The following is a 19,631-nucleotide window of genomic DNA, read 5'->3' as shown; positions in this document are numbered from 1 at the left end:
TGCAGGCGGCTGGCTTGGGCACCGAGCAATCAGGAAGGGGGCGGGCTCCTGTGCAGAAACACGGACCCCAAGTCCTCTGGGCCAAGAGGAGATCCAGGAAAACCAGGTAGCACAGCTGGGGAGGTAAGAGGCTCCCACCAGTCAGTCCCTGCACTGGATCAACAGAGCAGGGCAGTCCCAATGATGGACGTGACCTGGGAACACAGAGCAGCCCCGAGAATGAGTTCAAGCAGGACACGTCTCAGTTCAGGGCAGGATTGTCAGCCCCGCCCACACCCCCACTAGAACAGGAGCTCCACAGTAGCAGGGATTTTGTTGTTCACTGCTGGATCTCTAGCTCCTAGGATGGCAACTGACCCAAAGTAAGTACTCAACACAGAGTTACCAGGTAAACAAATGAGTCCTTCTACCCATCTACTCATTCATGTATTTGACATTCACTGTAGTGGAAACATTTTGGATGTCTGCTCTGAGATTTCTTCCCTCGCAAAGGGTGGGCCTTCGAAAGCCCTATTCACCACCAACCACAGTTGATTATAGCAGATGGACGCCTTGGCCATGAGATGAGAATCAGATTCTTGGAATAGGATTCAGCAGTGCCACTCAGACATGATGGTGGCAGAATGGTAAGGTGCCAACCCCAGAAGGGTAGACGTTCCCTCCTGCATCACCTGGACCCAGCTGCACAAGGACAGCGACTGTATCTGTTTGTTCATAACTGTATCACCAGCTTCTAGAAAAGTGCCTGTACGAGGTGGAGGCTCCATAAACACTTGCTGAGAGATGAATGCATGGACGTACAGAGAGAAAGAATGGGAGACACAGTCCTGGCAGCCCTCCAGTCCCTGGTTCTGCCCTTCTACAGCCTGGCTGCCCCCTGCCCTTGGGCTCCGTGAGGCGCCCCTGGGCGCCCAGCTTTCTTTTTGTCCTTTTCCTCTCTCTTCCGTTAGCTCTGATTCTGTCACCTGCAACAGCAATTTTAATCAGGAATCATTCATTCACACTCCTCCATGTACTCATTCCTTCTTCATGAACATTATTGATTCTTTTAAAAGTGAGGCTCAAAAAATAAAAAAAATGGGGCTTCCCTGGTGGCGCAGTGGTTGAGAGTCCGCCTGCCATGCAAGGGACACGGGTTCGTGTCCCGGTCTGGGAAGATCCCACATGCCGTGGAGCAGCTGGGGTCCGTGAGCCATGGCTGCTGAGCCTACACGTCCGGAGCCTGTGCTCCGCAACGGGAGAGGCCACAACAGTGAGAGGCCCACTTATCGCAAAAAAAAAAAAAAGTGAGGCTCAATCCCTATGAACCATGCTCTATGCTTGCTCTAGGAACACAGGGATGACATATATGGAAAGTAAGCTTGTCAACACGGTGCCCCGCAATTACAACATTGAGTTGAAACCTGATAATAGAGGCACCCAGGGAGGCTTGGGAACCCTGGGGAAGGACACCTTGGAGTCAGCAGGTTTGGCTTTAGATGCAGCTCACTTGGGCATATCCTTTAATATGTGTTGCCTCATTCTTCAGTGAGATGGATCAAGTAATAATCCCTGCCTTATACATGTTTGTCTTGGGCATTACATAAGTCTATGAAAATGTTTTTTACTCCATGGAGTTAATCCCTGAACATTTATCAAGCATGAACTATGTGTAAACTTATAATGACAATTCTGAGTGAGAAACAAATAGGAGACAGAATCCGATCTTAGGCCAAGTTCTGGAGAGATATCAAGAATCTGGATCAGAGCCCAGATCATCAGAGCTAATCTTTGATCTCTGTGGATAGTTTCTGAACCATCTCTCCATGCCTGTCCAAACATTCACCCCCACCCCAAGCAACCACCCCAAGCAATTGACCTTAAAACAAGGTTTTTTTATTTTGTTACTCTCGTTATAGTTCCAAATGAACAGAAACAGCAACAACCGCTGAAAAGGATAGAGAAATTCCCATGTGTCCATCCTCACTGACTAGGGGGGAGCAAGGTTAGCCCTGTGATCTCTGACCCTGACTACATGAAGGTGGTCCTGGTGAGAACAGGTAGAGCAAAACCCACATCCCAGCTGGAGCAAATCTTCCCCCTTGGGTACATGCCCCTGGGTCTGTGAAATTCTGGAAGCGTCTGGCAGTTCAGCCATCAATACCTGACCCTCTACCAGCCATCCTTACAGCCCACAAGCCAGCCTAAGAGAGTCAGGGATGGGAGGCAAGTGGGAGGTGGCTTGTGACGGACTGTCAGCTGACAAGCATCAGGACGGGAAGGCAGCCCATAGTATTATTATTATTAAAAGTGTTATTATTATTAAAGTATTAATGATAGCAACAACACTTCTTTAAATAAATTATTTATTTTTGGCTGCTTTGGGTCTTCATTTCTGCACATGGGCTTTCTCTACTTGAGGTGGGCGGGGGCTACTCTTTGTTGTGGTGCGCGGGCTTCTCATTGCAGTGGCTTCTCTTGTTGCGGAACACAGGCTCTAAGAGCGCAAGCTTCAGTAGTTGTGGCACGCAGACTCAGAAGTTCTGGCTTGCGGGATCTAAAGCGCAGGCTCAGTAGTTGTGGCACACAGGCTTAGTTGCTCCGCGGCATGTGGGATCTTCCCGGACCAGAGCTCGAACCCGTGTCCCCTGCATTGGCAGGGAGAGTCTTTTTTTTTTTTTTTTTTTTTGTGGTACGCGGGCCTCTCACTGTTGTGGCTTCTCCCATTGCAGAGCACACGCTCCGGATGCGCAGGCTCAGCAGCCATGGCTCACGGGCTCAGCTGCTTCACGGCATGTGGGATCTTCCCGGACCAGAGCTCGAACCCGTGTCCCCTGCATTGGCAGGGAGAGTCTTTTTTTTTTTTTTTTTTTTGTGGTACGCGGGCCTCTCACTGTTGTGGCTTCTCCCATTGCAGAGCACACGCTCCGGATGCGCAGGCTCAGCAGCCATGGCTCACGGGCTCAGCTGCTTCACGGCATGTGGGATCTTCCCGGACCAGAGCTCGAACCCGTGTCCCCTGCATTGGCAGGGAGAGTCTTTTTTTTTTTTTTTTTTTTGTGGTACGCGGGCCTCTCACTGTTGTGGCTTCTCCCATTGCAGAGCACACGCTCCGGATGCGCAGGCTCAGCAGCCATGGCTCACGGGCTCAGCTGCTTCACGGCATGTGGGATCTTCCCGGACCAGAGCTCGAACCCGTGTCCCCTGCATTGGCAGGGAGAGTCTTTTTTTTTTTTTTTTTTTTGTGGTACGCGGGCCTCTCACTGTTGTGGCTTCTCCCATTGCAGAGCACACGCTCCGGATGCGCAGGCTCAGCAGCCATGGCTCACGGGCTCAGCTGCTTCACGGCATGTGGGATCTTCCCGGACCAGAGCTCGAACCCGTGTCCCCTGCATTGGCAGGGAGAGTCTTTTTTTTTTTTTTTTTTTTGTGGTACGCGGGCCTCTCACTGTTGTGGCTTCTCCCATTGCAGAGCACACGCTCCGGATGCGCAGGCTCAGCAGCCATGGCTCACGGGCTCAGCTGCTTCACGGCATGTGGGATCTTCCCGGACCAGAGCTCGAACCCGTGTCCCCTGCATTGGCAGGGAGAGTCTTTTTTTTTTTTTTTTTTTTGTGGTACGCGGGCCTCTCACTGTTGTGGCTTCTCCCATTGCAGAGCACACGCTCCGGATGCGCAGGCTCAGCAGCCATGGCTCACGGGCTCAGCTGCTTCACGGCATGTGGGATCTTCCCGGACCAGAGCTCGAACCCGTGTCCCCTGCATTGGCAGGGAGAGTCTTTTTTTTTTTTTTTTTTTTGTGGTACGCGGGCCTCTCACTGTTGTGGCTTCTCCCATTGCAGAGCACACGCTCCGGATGCGCAGGCTCAGCAGCCATGGCTCACGGGCTCAGCTGCTTCACGGCATGTGGGATCTTCCCGGACCAGAGCTCGAACCCGTGTCCCCTGCATTGGCAGGGAGAGTCTTTTTTTTTTTTTTTTTTTTGTGGTACGCGGGCCTCTCACTGTTGTGGCTTCTCCCATTGCAGAGCACACGCTCCGGATGCGCAGGCTCAGCAGCCATGGCTCACGGGCTCAGCTGCTTCACGACATGTGGGATCTTCCCGGACCAGGGCACGAACCCGCGTCCCCTGAATCGGCAGGCAGACTCTCAACCACTGCAACACCAGGGAAGTCCTACAGGCGGATTCTTAATCACTGTGCCACCAGGGAAGTCCCAACAATGCTTTAAAGTGTTTTTTTCAGGTCTAAAGAAGAAGAGGTAACAAGAACTCTTATTAACATGAACTCTTCTTATTAAAGTGTCAGATGTGGACAAAGGATTAATCTCCAAAATTTATCAGCAGCTCAATATCAAAAAAACAAACAACCCAATCCAAAAATGGGCAGAAGACCTAAATAGACATTTCTCCATAGAAGATATACAGACTGCCAACAAACACATGAAAGGATGCTCAACATCATTAATCATTAGAGAAATGCAAATCAAAACTACAATGAGATATCATCTCATACCGGTCAGCAGGATTAATCTCTAAAATTTACAGGCAGCTCATGCAGCTCAATAACAAAAAAACAAACAACCCAATCCAAAAATGGGCAGAAGACCTAAATAGACATTTCTCCAAAGAAGATATACAGACTGCCAACAAACACATGAAAGAATGCTCAACATCATTAATCATTAGAGAAATGCAAATCAAAACTACAATGAGATATCATCTCACACCAGTCAGAATGGCCATCATCAAAAAATCTAGAAACAATAAATGCTGGAGAGGGTGTGGAGAAAAGGGAACACTCTTGCACTGCTGGTGGGAATGTGAATTGGTTCAGCCACTATGGAGAACAGTATGGAGGTTCCTTAAAAAACTAAAAATAGAACTACCATATGATCCAGCAATCCCACTAATGGGCATATACCCTGAGAAAACCATAATTCAAAAGGAGTCATGCACCACAGTGTTCATTGCAGCTCTATTTACAATAGCCAGGACATGGAAGCAACCTAAGTGTCCACCTGATGAATGGATAAAGAAGATGTGGCATATATATACAATGGAATATCCAGGACATGGAAGCAACCTAAGTGTCCATCAACAGATGAATGGATAAAGAAGATGTGGCACATATATACAATGGAATATTACTCAGCCATAAAAAGAAACGAAATTGAGTTATTTGTAGTGAGGTGGATGGACCTAGAGTCTGTCATACAGAGTGAAGTAAGTCAGAAAGAGAAAAACAAATACCGTAGGCTAACACATATATATGGAATCTAAAAAAAAAAAAAAAAAAATGGTCATGAAGAACCTAGGGGCAAGACAGGAATAAAGACACAGACCTACTAGGGAATGGACCTGAGGACACGGGGAGGGGGAAGGGGAAGCTGGGACGAAGTGAGAGAGTGTCATGGACATATATACACTACCAAATGTAAAATAGATAGCTAGTGGGAAGCAGCCGCATAGCACAGGGAGATCAGCTCGGTGCTTTGTGACCAGCTAGTAGGGTGGGATAGGGAGGGTGCGAGGGAGGGAGATGCAAGAGGGAAGAGCTATGGGGCCATATGTATATGTATAACTGATTCACTTTGTTATAAAGCAGAAACTAACACACCATTGTAAAGCAATTATACCCCAATAAAGATGTTAAAAATAAGTAAGTAAATAAATAAATAAATAGTCAGATGTGTTCTATGCAACATACATTTATTGCCTCATTTAATCTTTAAAATAGCCCTATAAGTTACACCATATTATTCTTCATACACTAGAAAGGAGATTATATTTCATGACCTATCATTATGGACAAAACTTCTGAGGTAAATGTCTTGTTTTTCTCATTTTTTCTGCACAATGAATAATTAATAATGGCTAGCCAAAGTAAGAAATTATTAAATGTTTTCAGATTGTGACTATATTTCAAACATATATTAGTTTTTTATGTTTATTGGAGTATAGTTGATTTACAATGTTCTGTTAGTTTCAGGTATACTGTACAGTGATTCAGATTCTTTTCCCTTATAGGTTATTACAAAATATTGAGTATAGTTCCTTGTGTTATACACTAGGTCCTTGTTCCCCCAACTCTTTTTCAAACTTTATCTCAAACTGTCACCTCTTAATGGAGCAGCCATTTTGGAAATTCACATTCCTGAAATGTACTGGCCTTTCCTGCCTTTTCTGTGACAGACCTCCTTGTGACACTCTTGGTTCCTCCCAAGTCGTCCCTCTGATCCAGTCTCCCCAACCCACACACACACACACCCATCTGTGGCCCGGGGAATGGTTTGCTTGTGTTGGAGGGGCAGACGTGGTTCCAGCACTGGCGGATGCTGACCCCAGCCTTCCACTACGAAATCCTGAAGCCCTATGTGGGTCTCATGGCAGACTCTGATGCTGGTGAGTCCATCTCTCTCTCACCTGCACAACTCACAGCAAGCTCAATCCACAGTCCACTCTCAGACAGATATATCCCTCAGACATCCATCAGACACAGCTCCCCAGAATCATGCGCTCAATCCCACAGAGAGGCACGTCACACGTTAGAAGTGCACATATGCAATGTCAAGTGCTCAGACACCCCTGTACAGCCAGGCCCTGTTGCCTCTTGCAGACACATAGACACATTATCACATACCCTATGTGACTCATACACCTCAACACACATGTGCTACTGCTATATGGAGATAAGAATTTGGACACACTCATTGGCATTACATATGCACATATTTGGACACATTGAGACATACCTGACAGATGTACACAGGCATGCATTTATACACTCGTGATATGCATGTCCAAATATACTGACTTTGTAACTCTTAGAAAGAAGCTTCCTTTTCAAATTGGTATAAATAAATCCCTCTCCCTTTGATGGAAAGTCCTTCTAAGATATTTCAAAAGGCAGAGTCCCAGGTCTTGACTATGAGACAGGGCTCCCCGTTAAATGGATTGGACAGAAGGGTAACCACCTTGGATTTACAATTTGTTCATTGCCAAGGGAAAGGAGGGCCATGGTGGATACAGGGTTCACATTCCCCCTGCTTGTGAGTCTTCAGCAGTGTAGGCTGGAACAATGGTCATTCTCCTTGGACAGCAGGACAACCTGAGGACATGGCCTGAGCAATGTCAGGTTAGACATCCTAGGATGGCATTCAGGTGGACTCTGGCCAGACGTCCAGGTTTCCACATGGAATTGAGCCACTAATGGGAAGAACTGGAAACCAGGTCTACAATCTGTGTAGAGCTTTGTCCTGCCAACCCATCGCCTTCCATCAGGTTTCCAGCTTCTCACCCAACTGGGCTCAGCTAACATTTGTTTAACAAAAGAAATTGAAGCCCCTGATGTCCCTTCCTTAGGATCTCCAATAACATCCAGTTAGCCTTCTCTGGACTTGAGACGTTTACTCTCTAAAGTTGAACTTCACCTTTCCAAAATGTGCAGCTCAGCTATCAACAAAAAGACTCCCCTTTGGCACCTGAGAAACAGTGTTTTCTGGTCTCTGCAAAAACTGATTATCATAATAACTAATTTCTAAAATTCAAACTTTAGTCAAACTATAAGGGATGATGATAAATTACATAATAAAAATTTCTGAGAAAATAGCCATCCCATTACACACTTACTTTACAGTCTTAAATAACACATCTACTTAGAAAGTGAGAAAAATTCATCCAAAGATTTAGAGAGAGAGACAGACAGACAGAGAGCCTGGCCTTGTCAGCACAGGCCTTCTGGGGGAGCAGAGCAGGGTCAATGTCCCCCTCGCACCACAGGACAAGTGGGAGGAGCTCGTCAGCCTGGACTCACACCTGGAGGTCCTTGGACACGTCTCCGTGATGACCCTGGACACCATCATGAAGTGCGTCTTCAGCCACCAGAGCAGCATCCAGACAGACAGGTCAGTGACAACCTTTCAACAGCAGGGTCCTTGTTCTCACAAGCTGGGGAGGACTTACCTGAGAGGCAGTTAGGGCAGCATGGATGCTTATCAGCACAAAAAGCAACATTCTGCACAGAGCCATGGACCACGGTCAAATTCCACCCAGACCAACTTTGACTCAGTCACAGGTCCCTGATTCCTGCACAGGGAGAAGCCTGGCTGCTCAGGTCACTTGTAAAGGACTGAGGGTCTCCTGGGCTGTGAGGCAGAAATGACAAAGCCTCAGTGCTGCCTGCATCCTCTCCCTTCAGGAACATCCAGTCCTACATCCAGGCCATCAGGGACCTCGGCAATCTGACTTTTTCCTGATTAAGAAATGCTTTCCACCAGAATGACATCATCTACAGGCTGACCCCTGAAGGCCGCTGGAGCCACCGGGCCTGTCAGCTGGCCCATCAACACAAAGGTTCTTCTGATCCTTCTGGGCAGCTCCCGCCCACCCACCTCCATCATGCACATGTAAAAGGGCCTGGCCTTGACCCCTCAGGCAGGGCCCAGACTCCTGCTTCCTGTTCAGGGGCTGGCACACACCCACACTTGGTACTTCCTCGTGCAGGGGTTGGGAACTGAGACGTCAGGGTGTCAGGTGAGGTACAGAGAGATACATGTGTCACCACGTTGCTGACGGTGGAATGAGACCCCCTCCCAGCATCATTCAGGCAGAGCCTCCATGGGCTGTGCTATTGAGGGGACTCCCGACCTGGATCAGAAGATGCTGGAGCTCTCTGCCCTGACATGTGCGCCCATTCCCACCCTCGTCCTCATCCACCTGGTACCCAGATTGGGCCTGGGGGGTAGATAGAGAGACAGAGAGAGAGCTGGTGGGTGCTGCAACTGGTTCCCTAGAAGCCCTCAGCTCTGCCTGGGAACCACTGTTCTGGGACAGATGGAGTGATCCAGCTGAGGAAGGCTCACCTGCAGAAGGAGGGAGAGCTGGAGAAGGTGAGGAGCAAGAAGCACCTGGATTTCCTGGACATCCTCCTCTTCGCCAGAGTGAGTGTGGGCAGGAGAGGCCAGAGGCTTTGCCCAGAAGCACAGAGGAAGGGCAGACCCTGCACTCTCCCTGCCTCCGCAGATGGAGAATGGGAGCAGCTTGTCTGACAGGGAGCTCCGTGCCGAAGTGGATAAGTTCATGTTTGAGGGTCACGACACCACAGCCAGTGGCATCTCCTGGACTCTCTATGCTCTGGCCTCCCACCCTGAGCATCAGCAGGGGTGCCGGGAAGAGATCCAGAGCCTCCTGGGGGATGGCGCCTCCATCACCTGGTGAGTGCCCAACAGATGGGAGAAACTTGCCCCTCAGCAAGTGGAGAATTCCTGGTTGTCTGGTCCTGCCCGCCCTCAGATGGGCTTCTTTTCAGAGACCAACTGGGCCAGATGCCCTACACCACCATGTGCATCAAGGAGGCACTGCGACTCTATCCACCAGTGCCCGTCATCGGCAGAGATCTGAGCAAGCCCATCACCTTCCTTGATGGATGCTCCTTACTTGCAGGTATGAACTTCACCACACCCACTAACCTAAGCAAGACCACATGGCAGATGTGCTTTCCATCCCCGGGATGCTCTGCCGGATGTTTCCACCTCAAGATAATTAATATTTATTCTGCAGTTTGGACGTTTTGTAAAACGCCTGACACCAAACTTGAACCAACGAAAGCTCAATAAGCAAATGCTAGCGCTTGAATGTGGTCTTGTAATGGAGCCCTAATATTCTACTTCCTTGAGACGTGAAGGCTTAAGAGAAAAGCAGAAATAATCAAGGGGAGATGTGATTCTTTCCATATGGGGTCTAAGTAAATGAGGGAGCTCAGGGAGTCCACTGTCATGGGTCAGATGGTCCAGTGTCTGAGGAGCCCTCAGGTGGACGGCAGAGAGCAGCTGATGCTCAGGTCTGAGAGCCCTGCCATGGTTGGAAGGTACCCAAAGGCTCACTGCCCAGTGGGTCTGAATCCTAGCCCTGCCACCTCCTCTCTGTGGGATCATAGACATGTCCCTTGACCTCTTGAAGGCTCAGGTGCCTCATCTGCACACGCGGATAGGAGTGCCTTCCTTGAGGGCTGCTGTGAGGATTAAATGAGTTAATGTACATTCCCCAAGGGCTCATGATGGCATCTGATAAATGTGAGTTTTCACGTGAGGCGATCCTAATACTAAGCCTCCAATTCTTTTCCTTCTCAGTCCTGGGCATGGTTACCTACTCCTAATCTGTGCTCATGTGCTTTGTCACCTCCAGCCCACCTACTTTGCAAGAGTACCATTTCATTCAGAGTGATGGAGGGTAGCTCTCATGGTGGCTCCCAGGCCTTTTGTGCACATTGCCGCTGTTGCCATGGGTACCATCAGTCTTCTCTCTCTCCTCCCTGCCCCACAGGAATCCCCATCTCCCTCTCCTTTTATGGGCTTCACCACAACCCGAAGGTGTGGCCGAAACCAGAGGTACGATGGCCATAGGAGGAGGGGATGGGATGCTCTCTCCAGACCAGCACCTCCCCTGCTCCCCCTCGGGGATTCTCGTCCCCTGGTAGATTGGTGTAAGGAGTTTGGCCCCACATGCCCTGGCCTCGGCGCTCCCCTTGCAGGTTTTTGGCCCATCCCGGTTTGCACCGGGTTCTGATCGACACAGCCATGCTTTCCTGCCCTTCCAGGAGGATCCCAGGTGAGGCCTTCTGTACCTGGGGCAGCCAGGTGTCACTGGGTTCTACCTGATGTGTGTGACTGTCTACATTCATATGTGGTGTATAGAGTTATGTCCCTGTATGTTGGCATGTTGAGGAGGCAGCGTGTGTCCCCATGTACAAGAAGGCCTTCAGGGCACACCATGGAGACCTTGACCTCCTGACTTCACAACGACCAGCCACATTGCCGTGGCCATGGCCTCTCCAAAGTATTCCAGGGTCTTCCTTCCTTTAGGAGTATGACTTTTCAGTGTTAGAATTTTCCATGAAAGGTAAACTTCAGATGTTTGGTTTCTGCAATTTTCAGTCATCGTAAAAGGTGGTTTTCCCTCTTTACACATTCCTAGTCCAGCCCACTGCCTTTTCTACTTAATTCAACAGCCAGTATCTCACTGTACCAGTCATGTTTGCATGGGTTTGGATTTCCAGCTGCCCTTCTTGTCCTGACGGTTCAAGCCATGTATGTGGTCAGTTACAGTTGCCCTTTGAAGAAAGTTACACAGTCTTGTGTGTGTTCTCTATTTCCGTACTCGGCCCCAACAAAGTTGTGACTGGGTATTAATATAAACATGACACCTTTTCTAGTTACTGTTAAGTCTTTATATATAGCGGAGGTTATATACCATAGTCCCAGAGTCCAGAGTTTCTCATTGGTGAAAAGGAATATAATGAAGGACAACCACGTGCTCTTGATAAAAAAAAAAACTCACTGTTTTGTATCTGACACATGCATTTGAGAAGTTCCTGGCAGGTAAAATATAAAGCACACCTGAAATTGATGTTAAGCTGGATGATACACTCCACAATGACTGCTGTGAAAATCTTCAAAGGCTACATACGCTACAGTTCCCTGAAAGAGTAACTTCCATAACTTTGGGACTACTTAGCAATACAAGATTTTCTGAGTCTATACTTCCGTGAAGTTTTCAGTTGGTGAATCAACCTTCACAGAACAGGCTTCACGGAAACATTCTTCCAGAATTTGCTCTAGGATTTGTTTTCTGCCATGGACCTGTTCTTCCTGGTAGATACAGGCTGCACATCATGTCACTGCCACTAGAGGACAGGGGTACCTGGCAACTCAATTCCTAGGTCAGAATTAATATTTAATTTTGCTCCAGTCCCTTTTTTTTATCGGTTCAATTAACTTTGTTCAAATAGAAAGCTATTTATTAAGCCTGCCTCTGAGTGCCAAGTCCTGTATTACAAGATGGGAACACAGAGACGAAAGGAATTTTCCTTGGTCCAAAAGTTCACAGTCAAGAAACAACTACCGCTATTCAAGACAGACATGCGACGTTTCCATAGTGTAGTGGTCAGTACGTTTGCCTTACAAAACAGACATCATGCATTCATCCACTCTTTCACTCATTCATTCATTCACTGAGCAGATTGTGGAATGTTCCATGTTTCTGGCACTGTCCTGGTCACGGGACGGTGATGTGTCCTTGAGTTAACACTAAAGCTGCTTGGGGATGTGGGAGAAAGAGGCGCAGGCAGCAGAGGCGGGAGGGCAGGTGGTCACGAGACTGAGTCTTGAGCATGTGGCCAGCAGAGGCGGGGGGAGGGGACCTCAACAGGAGCGGAGCGAGGAAGAGGGGCCGGACAGGCGCGAGGTGAGTGAGGAGCAGCCCAGAGAGCGTTGTGACGCCAGCTGAGGCCCCGCGACGTGTCCTCCCTGAGATGGAGGGCACAGCAGGCCCCGAGCCGCTGTGGCTGCAGTAGAGGGACGGGAGGCAAGGAGACTGAAAAGGCCAGCGAGGAGCCCACGGGATGGGAGGAGGGGCCTTGCTGGAGTAGAATGGGAAGGCTCCAGGGGCGGGTTGACCGAGGGGCTGTGGGGAGACAGGAGGCCGGAGCATCAACTGGGAGGCAAGTGGTCCAGCAGGTCGGGGGTAGCTAACCCGTGGTCCCTCCAAGAAGCCTCCCGGTTGCCATCCCGACTTCCTGACACAGCTCTGTCCTGTCCTTGCTGGGTACTGGGGCCCCTGCTTGTCTGCCATGGGTGGTGAGGGCCCGAGAGTTGCCCACAACCCCCTACAGGGCCCTGGCCTGGCCGGAAACCAGAAACGGCCTGTGGACGAGTGAACAAAGTACTGATTCACGTGACTTGACCCTGTGGCTTAGAGCGCCGACCCTCCCCCGCAGTACTTGCTGCTGCTGAGAGCAGAAGGAGGAGTTAGGAGCTAGTCCTGGAGAGAGGTGGCCTCTGTAAAGGTCAGCGGGAGAGGGTGGACCGAGGCTTGGGCGGCACGTTCGGTGTGACCCGTAAGGAAGGGATCGGGGCTGGGCCGCGGGGAGGAGCGCCCTGAACGCCCTGTGCCCGGCGGGGCTTAGAAGCCTCTGCTCACTTCCTTTTCCCTCCGTGACCCAGGAACTGCATCGGGAAGCAGTTTGCCATGAATGAGATGAAGGTGGCCGTGGCCCTGACCCTGCTTCGCTTTGAGCTGGCGCCCGATCCCTCCAGGGTCCCTGTTCCCATTCCAAGAGTTGTGCTGAAGCCCAAGAATGGGATCCACTTGCAGCTCAGGAAGCTCCTGTAACGCTCGTTGGAGACAAGGACGAGCTCTGAGGGCCCCTGCCTGCCATCCTGTCTCGCTGTCACTCTCGCCCGTCCTTGCCTCTGTGCCCACTTCCTGCTTCTATCTGCCCACCTGCCGGCCTACCTCATCTCCTGCCTCCTGCCCATCAGACGTTCTGCCCTCCTCCTCTCACCTTTCTCCAGGCTCCCTATCTGCTTATCTCTCCATCTGTCTCTGACCCACCTGTGCCTCTGACTGTCCACCTAAACCCTGATCGCTGGCCCTCCTCCACTCTGTCTACTCTCTCCTTGTCTTTTGCCCCTTCTGCCTGCCTGTCTGTCCCTGAATTCACTTCCTTTTGCTGATAAAACAATTGACCACAGCCTTGTGGACTTAGAACAACACAGAGTTATTCTCTGACAGCTCTGGAGTCAGAAGCCAGAAGTGGGTTTCCCTGGACACACCCAAGATGTTGGCAGGGCCCCCGGTGCAGGGATCTAGGGAAGGATCCCTCTCTTTGCGTTTTCCCACATCTAGAGCTGCAATCCTTGCAGTCCTTGGCTCCTGGGCCTCCTCCATATTCAAATCCATCAGCTTCTTCAAATGCTCCCCTGCTTCCGTCTTCACATCGCCTTCTCTTTCATAAGACCTTTGTGATTACACAGGCCCACTCAGATAAAACAGGCTTGCTCTGATTTCCGGGGATTAGGACACGGACACCCTGGGCAGCCGTTACTGTAGCTGCTAAGTCCTGCGTCGCTACCATCGCCTTGGGCCCCCGATCGCTCCCGTGTGTTACGGGTCTGCTCGTTTGTCACTCACCTGGCTTCCCCTCTTGCCCACTCCCTGGATAAATTCACAATGTCATATGGAGCGTGTGTGTCTTCCCTTGCAAGGAGCTGGATGGAATGGAAGAGAGAGAGAAGGGGAGGGAAGGCAGAGCAGACGAGGAGGGGACACGACCCCTGGTCTGTGGGCCCAGAACCCCAGCAGGACAAGCGTGTCCCAGCGCCCCTGCAGCCTCACACTCTGGGGTCGCTCACGCCCCACAACCCGCCTGTCACCTGAGGCGCCCACGGCAGCTGAGTCAGGAGAAAGGGCTCGTCTCCAAAGGCTCAGAGGGCAGAAGCTCAGCCCGGGCACCTGTCGGGGAAGGAGCCTCCCTGCTGCTGTGTGGTAGCGTCCTCGCTACATCCTTAGAGGGGCCCGACTGAGACAGGCTGGGCCTGGGACCCTTTGCTGCAGCACTGCAATGCTTGCACCTGGTCACACCTCTCTTCGAGCAACAAAATGCAAAGAAAATGTATGGGACTAAAAATAACTATGTCCATGCACAGTTGGGGCAAATTCAGAGCAAAATATACCAAGAGACCAAAAAACCCAACTGTCATTTTTTTTTTCTTTTTTCATCTTTATTGGAGTATAATTGCTTCACAATGTTGTGTTAGTTTCTGCTGTACAACAAAGTGAATCAGTTATATGTATACATATATCCCCATATCCCCTCCCTCTTGAGCCTCCCTTCCACTGTCCCTATCCCACTGAAGGTAGTTGTACACAAAGACTCTTAAAAAGAGAGGGCAAAATCCCTTGATAAAGCAGTTTTGATAGTTTCTAATATTTGTGGGGTTTTTGATAGATGTTTATTGGAGCATAATTGCTTCACAGTACTGTGTTAGTTTCTGTTGCACAACAAAGCGAATCAGCCATATGCATACACATGTCTCCATATCACCTCACTTTTGCGTCTCCCTCCCTCCCACCCTCCCTATCCCACCCCTCTAGGTCATCACAAAGCACTGAGCCGATCTCCCTGGGCTATTCTGTTTCTTCCCACCAGCCAACTATTTTATACATTACACATTCGGTAGTGTATATATGTTGATGCTACTCTCACTTCGCCCCAGCTTCGCTCTCCCACCCCATGTCCTCGAGTCCATTCTCTATGCCTATCTCTTTATTTCTGCCCTGCAACTATGTTCATCAGTACCATTGTTTTTTTTTAGGTTCCATATATATGCGTTAGCATACGGTATTTATTTTTCCCTTTCTGACTTATTTCACTCTGTATGACAGACTCTAGGTCCATCCGCCTCACTACAAATAACTCAATTTCATTCCTTTTTATGGCTGAGTAATATTCCATTGTATATATGTGCCACATCTTCTTTATATTCACCTGTCGATGGCCGTTTAGATTGGTTCCATGTCCTGGCTATTGTAAATAGTGCTGCAATGAACATTTTGTACATGACTCTTTTTGAATTATGGTTTTCTCAGGGTATATGCTCAGTAGTGGGATTGCTGGGTCTTATGGTAGTTCTATTTTTAGTTTTTTAAGGAACCTCCATACTGTTTTTCATAGTGGCTGTATCAATTTACATTCCCACCAACAATGCAGGAGGGTTCCCTTTCCACCACACCCTTTCCGACATTTATTGTTTCTAGATTTTTTGATGATGGCCATTCTGACCAGTGTGAGGTGATACGTCATTGTAATTTTGATTTGCATTTCTCTAATAATTAGTGATTTGAGCATCTTTTCATGTATCTCTTGGCCATGTGTATGTCTTCCTTGGTGAAATGTCTGTTTAGGTCTCCCGCCCATTTTTTAACTGGATTGTTTGTTTTTTTGATATTGAGCTCCATGAGCTGTTTGTATATCTTGGAGATTAATTGTTTGCCTGTTGTTTCATTTGCAAATATTTTCTCCCATTCTGAGGGTTGTCTTTTTGTCTTGCTTATGGTTTCCTTTGCTGTGCAAAAGTTTTTAAGTTTAATTAAGTCCCATTTGTTTATTTTTGGTTTTATTTCCGTTACTCTAGGAGGTGGGTCAAAAAAGATCTTGCTGGTTTATGTCAAAGAGTGTTTTTCCTATGTTTTCTTCTAAGAGTTTGATAGTGCCCGGTCTTACATTTAGGTGTTTAATCCACTTTGAGTTTATTTTTGTGTATGGTGTTAGGGAGTGCTCTAATTTCATTCCTTTACATGTAGCTGTCCAGTTCTCCCAGCACCACCTATTGCCCACCCTGCTTTTGCTTCTGACTCCCAACTGCCACTTTTGAAGAGCCTAGATTAAAAACAGGGTGTCAGGAGCAAAAGCAGGGGGCTGCGCATTCCCCCTGCGCACGACACCACCTAAGGGGTGGGCAAAACACCTAAGCAACCCCTCTGGCCCGCCCCCTGGACACACCCCTACCCTCACCCCATATAAGAAACAAGCTTGACCCCCTTCGGGGAGCGAGCAAGCAAGGGAACCTGTTGTTTGTTCTCGCTCCCCCACTACAGCAGGGGCCCCAAGGAAGCCTTGCCTGCATTTCTTGTCTGGCCTCTGATCAATTTCTATTGATTAAGGAGGCCAAGAGCCCTGGTCGGTTACAGATTTTGTGGCGCCCAACGTTGGGCCCTTGTGCCTGTCTGGGAAGAGGATCTGGGCACCTCTGGGACCACCGAACGCAGCTTCACAGTGGGTGACAAGCGGCCACCTGAACCTCTTGTTTCAGTGTCACCACGTTTGGTAAGTCTGCCTTCCTGGCCCCTGGGGACTTCAGTGCCCTCATTCAGACAACACTTTCCCCCTTCCCTTCGTCCTTTTCCCCTCACCGTTGTCCCTTTCCCCCTCCTGAAATCTGTCTACCTCTCCTCCTTCTGTCCCGTCCTTCCGAGAGAGTGGACGTCAGGCAGCTACAGCATCACTCCTCTCAGCTTCTGAGACCTGCTCCCTCTGGCCGGCAACGGCTCACCTTGACGGGTGACAGGCAGAGGTGGGAGAGGCTCACCTCACGCCGTGCAGACCGTGGTCCAGAGGGCTCTCCCTGACCAGACATTTATGAGAGTGATAGATGCTCAAACCTCATATCGTGGAATGGCTGGAAGCCCTATCATCCCAATATTCTCACCTTTATTTTCCCGCCGCCAAGGAAAGTCCCACTGGGAACGGGCTGAAGGGGCAGATTTCTATATACTGGTGTACGTGTGGGTGAGAGTCCCACAGACAACATACAACCGGCTGGTTTCCGGGCTTAATCACCCCTGTGAGCTCCCTCCTTCACTGGCCCTTTCTGGAAGAGCGCTGTTTGGTGCCTGAATGGACACCCGCGGGGGCAGGTTGAAAGGGCAGTCTCTCTCTTTCTGTCTCTTTCTCTTTTTCTGACATTCTTTTCTATCCCTCCTCCCTTTACCTTTCCCTTGGTCCTCACCCCTACACTCCGTCCACTTTATCGTGACACTTCTGTTTGTGTCTTGAAGTTTTGTGATCGGCATAACTATTCTTTCCTGGGATCAAGGGGTTTGCATCTCCGCCTCTGCCTTTGCAATGTAACTATTCTGCCCGGGCTCTCAGGAAGTACCTTATCCATCTGTAGCCCCCCACACCGAGGGAAAAAAGAAAAAGAGGGCCATTTTAAATTCAAGCAGGAAAACTATGAAATCTCTGGTTCTGTAGAAATTAACTTGTCTAACTTAAGATTGTGGGTTTAGTTAATACAGACCTGTCTTTAGAGTCAACATTAAGTACAATACTTTCATTGTACCTAAGGTTCCTGGAAGTCAATAAGTGCATATTGTTTCTGTTATAAAATGTGTCAACAGGGGAAGTAACCTGATATCATAAAATTTTTAAGTGAAAGTACTGGGATAAGAAGCTTTTGGTAAACTCTATAGGAATAATTACGTCTTGGAAACATCCATCTAAAACAAGTCTCTCCAAATTTTGGTAAATCTGAAACTAAATTAAGTTAAATCATAGGAACTAATTGAATATTCAGGCCATTTCAAATAAGGTGAAATATTGGAACATTAATTGCTAAACAGGTCTAAAGTTACCTACTTTTGTCTTCTTGTGAGAGAGAAATTAAGCTATTTGGTACTGCCTTAAAATGGTATCTACCAATATACGGAATGCTTATGTAAAAGTTCATGGGGGACTTCCCTGGTGGCGCAGTGGTTGAGAGTCCACCTGCCGATGCAGGGGACACGGGTTCGTGCCCTGGTCCGGGAAGATCCCACATACCGCGGAGCGGCTGGGCCCATGAGCCATGGCCACAGAGCCTGTGCTCCGCAGTGGGAGAGGCCACAACAGTGAGAGGCCCGCGTACCGAAAAAAAAAAGAATCCTCCTGCCAATGGGATTTAGGGGACACAGGTTCAAGCCCTGGTCCAGGAAGATCCCACATGCCATGGAGCAACTAAGCCTGTGAGCCACAGCTACAGAAGCTCGTGCACCTAGAGCCCGTGCTCCACAACAAGAGAGGCGACAGCAATGAAAAGCCCGCACACCGCAATGAAGAGTAACTCACGTTCATCACAACTAGAGAAAGCCATGCACAGTAATGAAGACCCAACGCAGCCATAAATAAATAAATAAATAAATAAATAAATAAATAAATAGGACAGTTCATGGTTGCTTAAGGAAAGTAGGATGCATGTTTTCAGAAAAGAAGGTATGAGGAATGGAAATATATTTTGTCGAAAGGAAAAAGGGTGATCGTGTGCTAGAGCTGGCTATTTCTCCATGAGGAAAGAATGAGGGACAAATTATGGCTACAGAAATTTGCAGAAGGTTTGCGGAAGAGGAACACTGCACTGAGGAAACAATTTTGTATGTGGTCAGGATTTTCTAAGGTTGGATTAAATTTAATTAGGTAAATGGATTTTATTAAGAGTAGGCTGATGCAAGACTGGATTTGGTTTCTCTCTCTCATAAAAGAACAGAGTTGTCCTGGAGCGCGGCTTTTGATAACAGCTTGTGTGAGCTTCTGTGCCTTTAAGTGATCTCTCACCTGGCAGGCCATCATGGTTATTCTGGCCCACTGTTGCACCCCAGATGACAAGGAGCATATACTGAGAAAGGCCAGGGAACACGCAGGTGGCTTACTGGCCACCACCAAATTTATCAGGTGGGTGGGGATGCAGTCCCAGATCATGACCCACACTGGGGCTGTGAAGATCGTGTAGGCCAGGCTAGGATGAGACATTATATTACTTGTCTATCAGAAGGAATGAAAAGGTGTATGGTGAAGCCTGTAAATGATGATAAGGTCCAAGAGGTTACACAGGAAAAAGATGAGAACCTGACAGGCTTCCTGAGCCGAGTGACAGAAGCATTCATGAATTCCACCAATACAGACCCTGAGTCCACAGAAGGGAGGACACTACTGGCCGTGCATTTTATCACCCAGCCTACTCCTAATATCTGGAGAAAATTACAAAAGCTTGAGGCTGGGCCCCAAACCCCACTGTCAAACTTGGTAGAGGAAGCCTTCAAGGTCTATAACTACGGAGACTTAACGGAGGAGGGCCAATAAGGAAGAGAGGCTAATAAACAAAAGGCAGCTTTTGGCTGCTCTGATCCACCCACCACGTCGAGGAGACCCTGGAGGGCCAAGAAGGCTGGACAGACCACTAAGAAGCCGCCTGGGCCCAAACCAGTGTGCCTTTGTCAGAAAGGGGGGTACTGGAGGAGGGAATGTCCTACTGGAGGAGGGAATGTCCTGAGCACTGTCCTG

General features: G+C 48.9%; 1 protein-coding gene across 1 annotated transcript; it reads left to right on the top strand.

Annotated features, from left to right (window-relative positions):
• Positions 1–609: 609 nt before the first annotated feature.
• On the top strand, positions 610–13,147 carry LOC103069399 (cytochrome P450 4A11-like). The gene is given in 10 exon segments (XM_082931322.1): positions 610–626; positions 6,222–6,386; positions 7,735–7,884; positions 8,178–8,332; positions 8,819–8,919; positions 9,002–9,192; positions 9,288–9,421; positions 10,301–10,365; positions 10,509–10,585; positions 12,979–13,147. Coding segments are annotated over 10 exon segments (1,224 nt in total).
• The last annotated feature ends 6,484 nt before the right edge of the window (positions 13,148–19,631 follow it).

Source organism: Lipotes vexillifer, unplaced genomic scaffold, assembly GCF_000442215.2.
Source record: "Lipotes vexillifer unplaced genomic scaffold, Lipotes_vexillifer_v1.1 scaffold13, whole genome shotgun sequence".
Taxonomy (NCBI): Eukaryota; Metazoa; Chordata; class Mammalia; order Artiodactyla; family Lipotidae; genus Lipotes; species Lipotes vexillifer.
The sequence above is the reverse complement of the archived record's forward strand: the minus strand, read 5'-3'. Positions and strand labels throughout refer to the sequence as shown.